Source organism: Coregonus lavaretus (assembly GCF_964263955.1).
Source record: "Coregonus lavaretus genome assembly, chromosome: 13".
In the NCBI taxonomy this organism is placed as follows: Eukaryota; Metazoa; Chordata; class Actinopteri; order Salmoniformes; family Salmonidae; genus Coregonus; species Coregonus lavaretus.
The window spans coordinates 51,461,164-51,467,592 of NC_140000.1; the positions used below are offsets into that span (position 1 = coordinate 51,461,164).

Here is a 6,429-nt window from a genome sequence, read left to right on the forward strand (position 1 = left end):
GATAGGGCGGATGGGCCTATGGGATTTAAAATGCGTCATTTAAGACAGGCCACTGTATAGAAAGAGAGGGAAATACAGTGGCATGTATGACTCCACATCACCCTTTTTCATTTCAAGAGGTGTGTGAGAAATCTTCCATCTACAATCTAAGCCTATAGTACCACAACAGCACAGAGATAATCAGAAATAAAAGGTATTGAAGCCAATTGGTGAAGTGCATTGTGGGATAGCTCAGTGGGAGGGAGAGGCGAGTCAAAGAGCCTGTCAATCACTGTGTGGCCCACATTACCTACATTAACCTGAGGTGGAGAGGAGAGACAGGATGGACAGAAGGAGAAAACACACGCTATTAACAATTAGGCAACGGAGGATTGGACACAACAGAGGAGACAGACAGACAGACATGTGGAGAAGAAAGAGAGAGAATGATGAGAGACAGGGGAGAGAGAGAGAAAGAAACAGCCAGGGAGAAAGAGATGAACAAGAGCCAGACAAACAGTGACAGAGAGAGAAAGAGAGAGAATGACAGACACGCACAGACTCATTCAGAACTCCTCAGCGGCTGCATTCAACAGGCCTTGAAAGGAACCCAACCCTAATTAGTATTTAATAAAACCAGCCTCTCTCTCTCTCTCTCTCTCTCTCAGAATAAAGAAGTACAACACTGACTATGGGCAGCAATTACCTCAACGAATAACAGGTCCCGGAAGAAACACAAAAACAAAACAGAAACATATTCTGCCTAAAAAGGAAGAAATGTGCTTTTCCTAGAAGGGAGTGACAATACACCGGTGCTCTCCATACAAAACAGGCACAGAGAGATTGGGAAGTTCGAGTGAACAAGAAGATCAATTTAAAAAAAAATCCCAGCCACAGCATCTCACAGATGGCTCTTTTAAAAGCTCTCCTCGACTATCACTGGCGAAGACAATAACTTTAAAGTTTTTGTTCCCTGAAGTTGAGTGAGGGAAGAGGGGGAGGGAGATGGTGAGTTGTCCACCTTCCCTCCCTCCCTCTCTCTATCTCGGTCACCTCCTTGACGGGCCCAAAGTCACAGAAGACACCCGGTGGCGCCCACTTCACCTCCGTGACTTCCATCTGTCCCCGCCACCATCTGTAAACTTCACCGTCAACATCCGGTGTACCGGCTGGGTTGACGAGGGCTCAACACCTCTACAAAGCTCTGTTCTAAAAGGGGCCCTCTTAACAACCTGGGCCGTTCTGGAGCCATGAGTTTATTGTGATGTCCCTTTTATCACCGGGCAGATTTAAAATCAGAAACAGTATAAATAAAGGGTAGATAAATAGGTAGGATGCTTTGTCTTTTGGAGAGTTGATACCTGGCCTTTATGAACTTCAAAGGTCTCTAGAAGAATAGGTCCTAGCAAAAATCCAATCAGAGAGGGTGTGGGTTACTCACATCCAGGTTAAGGGTGGAGCTTATGTGTTGCTCCAATAGGATCCTCTAATGTACATTTTGGCTGAACTCAACCGCCAACTAGAAGCCCTGACATGGGCACTAGCCATAAGGAAAGGGGATTGATTGTAGGACCAATAGCTCTCTTTTTAACAGAAAGATCCGTTCCAAGACCTCAACATAGGGTCAAGTATTTTACTACACATTAAAAGGGAGACTTTGCAGCACAATGTGACAGAACGATAAAACATGTACCACTCTCCGTCGGCGGAGAAATTGGCGATGCAGTAGTCCCCTCGGCGGGCGGCGTACGAGCCCTCCACGGGGGGCTGGGCGGCGATCTCTGCCCTCATGGTCTCCATCAGGTTCTCCAGCTGGGTGCCTGAGGGGCGGAGAGAGAGAGAGGGGTGAGGAGGGGTGAAGAGAGGGAAGAGGAGGAGGAGCTTAACTTTAGGCCTCTGTTTGAATACTGAGTCCATTCCTGTCAGCATAGAGCCTGGTTTGAAAACTCTGAAATCACAAATTGAAAGTACTTGGAACACACATCCCTTCCTTGAAGTAATCACTGATCTACCATGATTGGATAGGTGAAAGTGATGGTTCCACTACAATGCTTTGACCAATACCATCACATCAAAACAGTGATTTCTCCAAGGACTAGCGATAGGTGATAGGGATACATTTTCAATGTATACAAACAGGGCCTTGTACTAGATGCTAACGCCGTTAGCATTTGGCTCATATCCCATGTAGCACTGTTTTGTGCCACACAGAGCTCTGCCCAAAAATGGACGCCCGATCGCAGTAACCACCATGGGGAAATTGGTCGTCTCCGTTTCCTGTTGTAATTATTACTGCATTAGCACCATGTCGCTAATGCTAAATAATCCTATTTCTACTAGCGTCACCACCAGTTGAGACAGTTGTAACCAAAACAGCATGAGTAAAAAGATTGTGCTCTGTGACGGGTGTTTACCAGTCATCAACCCATTATCGTGTATGGGACAACTATTATGTGGAGATTCCAGAAAATGTGGCAGTGGATAATATCCATGTTTTAAAGAGGATGATAGGAGTGTCGGGCTTTGTGGATTCAGACTGCCATCAGTAGTCGAGTGATTTGCGCTCAGCAGTAACAAATGGGTAGCTGTCATGGCTGATGGCTCGGAGTGTGTGTGCTAGTGTGAAGAAGTATGGGATGTGTGTGTGAGAGAGACAGAGTGTGAAGAGAGTGCAGACCGCTTACTCCAGCTAGTTTAGCAAAGTGCCTCATGTTGAAATTACATGGTGATTTGTTGACAACCTATTCCCATTGCTTTCCCCTTGGGACATTGGTAATGTAACAACCAGGGCTACACACTGACTCAATAAAAACATAATGCCCCTTCGTCTGCACAGCAAGTGTGTGTGTGTGTGTGGGGGGGGGGGGGTGGACATGGACATGGACACATTCTCAACGATAGGTGAAAATAAAATACATTTTTTCAAAGAAGAAAAACAACACAAAAAGCAAGCAGACAACGCTATAATTGATAGTAATGAACACGCTACACCATAACACACAGACGAGGACCTGTGGTCGTTTCCCTTTGATGTGAGCCAGGTTGATAGAGTTGCTGTTTCAGCATGTGCCCCGGGGGGGGGGGGGCTCGAGAATGATGGTTTCCACCACACACATGCACACGTTCACACACAACAACATTGGCACACGCATATACGACAACTACACACACACACCAATCTGTGTAAGGTAAGAGGGGGAGGATGGGTTGAGTGGAGAGGAAAGTAACGCGAGGGGTGAGTGTGAGAGGGGGGTGTGGGGGTTGAGGTGGGGAGGGGGTGGGTGGGAATTCACTGTGATGAAATGGGGTGTGTGTATGTTTGTTGGGGGGTTTGGGGAGAGGAACGTGGCATCCACTGGCACCCTGATGACTGCTTTTTGAGTGAGGTGCACACACACACACACACACACACACACACACACACACACACACGCTCGAGAGAGGCATCCTCAGGGTTTTGTAGGAGCAGCAGATTTAAGGAAACACGTCAGATAAACAACCCTCCTCCTCCAATCTATCCCAAAGGTACAAAGGTACCATAGTAGCGCACCACGTCGGTTGCCGTAGTTGCGTTGTTGCGGCTGTGCCGTGCCGCGGCCTGTCAGTGCTCGGGCTGCCGGCGGAAGATTTATTAATCTAATTAAAAAAGTTTGTGAGAGTGCGACTTCCTCCTTCCCCAGCCAGGAGTGGTGGTGGTGTGTGTGTGTGTGTGTGTGTGTGCGGCTTTGCCTGGGACGTGCGGCGTGCTCCACTTTGGGGCCGGAGAGATTTGATTAAATAATAAATAAGCTGCGAGGGAGTCCTCTCCGATCGCTATATAAAGCTTTAATGGAAGCACTTCATTTAACCTAATTAATACCAGCGGCCTGGCATTACTGTGGAGGGGAAGGTACAGGAAGGAGGTTGGGTACAGAACACATGATGAGATAGCTGTCTTTACTGTATACCATAGGAATTAAGGCTTGGAATAATGTGATGATACCCCCCTTTGTACCGTTCAATTACCACAATGTATACACAGCCAGAACACACAATGAGACTGAGTACACGCACAAAAATGAGACTAACACACAAAAAACACGTTCGAGAGCGCACACACACACACCAAACGTGATAACTCCAGACAGAGTTGTAATCTCTGTGTAGTATGCAACATTATAAACTGGGTGGTTTGAGCCTTGAATGCTGATTGGCCAAAAGCTGTGGTATATCACACCGTATACCACGGGTATGACAAAACATTTATTTTTACTGCTCTAATTATGTTGGTAACCAGTTTATAATAGCAATAACACACCTCGGGGGTTGGTGGTATATGGCCAGTATACCACGGCTAAGGGCTGTATCCAGGCACTCCGCATTGCGTCGTGCAAAAGAACAGCCCTTAGCCGTGGTATATCTAAATGACGTAAATGTAAATGTATATTGGCCATATACCACACCCCCTCTTGCCTTATTGATTAAATAACCCTACTTTACACATAGGCTATACTACATCCTATCCTATGAGAATCAGAGCAAGCACACAAACCCAAGAACGTCCGGTGTTCTCATGCAACACCAACGTCAACCCTACCTTATATGGTCTTCTATGAGATCCATCCTCCAGGCCAGTGTCCTCATATCATACCAGTAGGGTTTAAAGCCATCCATTAGAACATATGGCTGAGGTTACATAAGGAACAGTAGATAAGTACATGGCTGACATCGTCCCAAATGGCACCATATTCCCTATATAGTGCCCTATGGGCCCTGGTCAAAAGTAGTGCACTATGTAGGGAATAGGGTGCCATTTGGGAAGCAGTCATTAACTCTATGGATCACTGATTTCCCAGTGTAGTTTTATTACTTGGTAGAAGCCTTAGATTCACTAATTCCAGTCGGGTCAGGTTGAGTCAGACACAACCGTAAATCTAATGTCTCTCAGTCTGAAGGTGGAGGATAAAGAGGAACAGGGATAGTGTCTGCTACAGTGAACCTGCAGTCATGTTGACCAATGAGATGGTTACGTTTCTTGGTGATGGTTGTAGGCTGTTCACAGAGAGGACTTAGCGCTCACATACATACATAGCATACACACCTTTAACACCCAAGACTGTAACGCTAGCGCCCCCCCCCCCCACACACACTTCAATCCTTCTTCATTTCAAGTGCCATCCTGATTTAGTGTTGAACTTAAGCCTCTTAACCGCTACATATTTCTCCCTGGGTGTGCTATCCATTATATCATATCCTCACACACACACAGGGCCAGGTGAGTGAGTGAGTGAGTGAGTGAGTGAGTGAGTGAGTGAGTGAGTGAGAGAGAGAGAGAGAGAGAGAGAGAGAGAGAGATGGCACTTGGTATTAGATTTAGCATGCAGCGCTGGGGTCCTGCAGCATTATAATCTCCCTCTCTACTGCCAGTCAGTTTATGGCTGGTGCAGGCATCTTGGCCCAGGGTGACCTGTACATGGAGGGCACACTGCTTTATTACACACATATCATCTATGCATGCAGATTCCCTTCCAGGTGCAGACTTGGGCGGTAATGCAGGAGGAAGGAAGATAAATACACTAGCACTCTCTGGCAAGCATAGACACACACACACAGGCAGTGTTCTTTTTTCAACTTGAAAGAACATCATTCCAAACATAAAAAACATAAAACAGGCTACATCTTTCTCTGTCTATTTGCAAACACTGCCGAGAAATCTAAAGATAAGCCCCTCTGAGTGTCCAGTGAACTGACGCCTACGGTTGGTTGTCTGCCGTCAGCATCCCAGAGAGATCTCCAACATGCATCTCTGGCAAAGCCAAATCGGGCTAGGAAAAATACCAGGAGACTTATGTAGTAAGGAGAGTCCCAGTTCCACGTTGGTTTGAAGAACAAAAATAAATAAAAAAACATCTAAGAATTTGTAGTCTCAGTGTAAGACGATAATAGGTCTCCAGTGTGACAGGCCATGCTTTGTGTATTTGCTAGTGAGGAAAAGCACTGATCCACATAAAGTGAAGAATGTTCCAGATCTTTTTACCACCTTCCCTCTCTTTTCTCTGTAATTTGTTTATGCACCATTATGGCTGCAGCTGTTGGTAAATCATATGTAATTACATTCCAAATGCCCCGCGCGGAACGGAGAGAGAGATCAGGCTTTAGAGAAGTGAAAATGATTTTAGTTGGGGTTGATTATAATGGCATTTCGCTATGGTGTGGCGAACGAGGCGTGCTAGCAGAAAGAAAACAAAAAGCAATGAAAACACTGAATCATGTTGTCCTCCGCACTCGACCGAAGGCCACACGGAATCCTATTGGACCAAGTCATTACCATCAACAACGTAAATCATCGCATCAAGAATGAAACAGAAGACCAGAGAACAGACTAGAGAATCACTGCTAAATTGTTACTAAAAAAGCTAGGCTAATTCCAATTCCCTTCACAAATGAAGAAACTAAACACAAAAATTACTT

The 6,429-nt window shown here is 45.8% G+C and overlaps 1 protein-coding gene across 1 annotated transcript in view; it reads right to left on the reverse strand.

The window, feature by feature from the left end:
* The window catches only part of LOC311139751 (staphylococcal nuclease domain-containing protein 1-like), a 43,689-nt gene extending 41,778 nt beyond the window's left edge, over nt 1–1,911 (reverse strand). Inside the window, exon 1 of the mRNA XM_084174690.1 lies at nt 1,673–1,911. Coding sequence (XP_084030816.1) covers nt 1,673–1,908 — 236 coding nt within the window. The 5' untranslated portion in view covers nt 1,909–1,911. The remainder of the gene's footprint in view (nt 1–1,672) is intronic.
* Nucleotides 1,912–6,429: the final 4,518 nt, after the last annotated feature.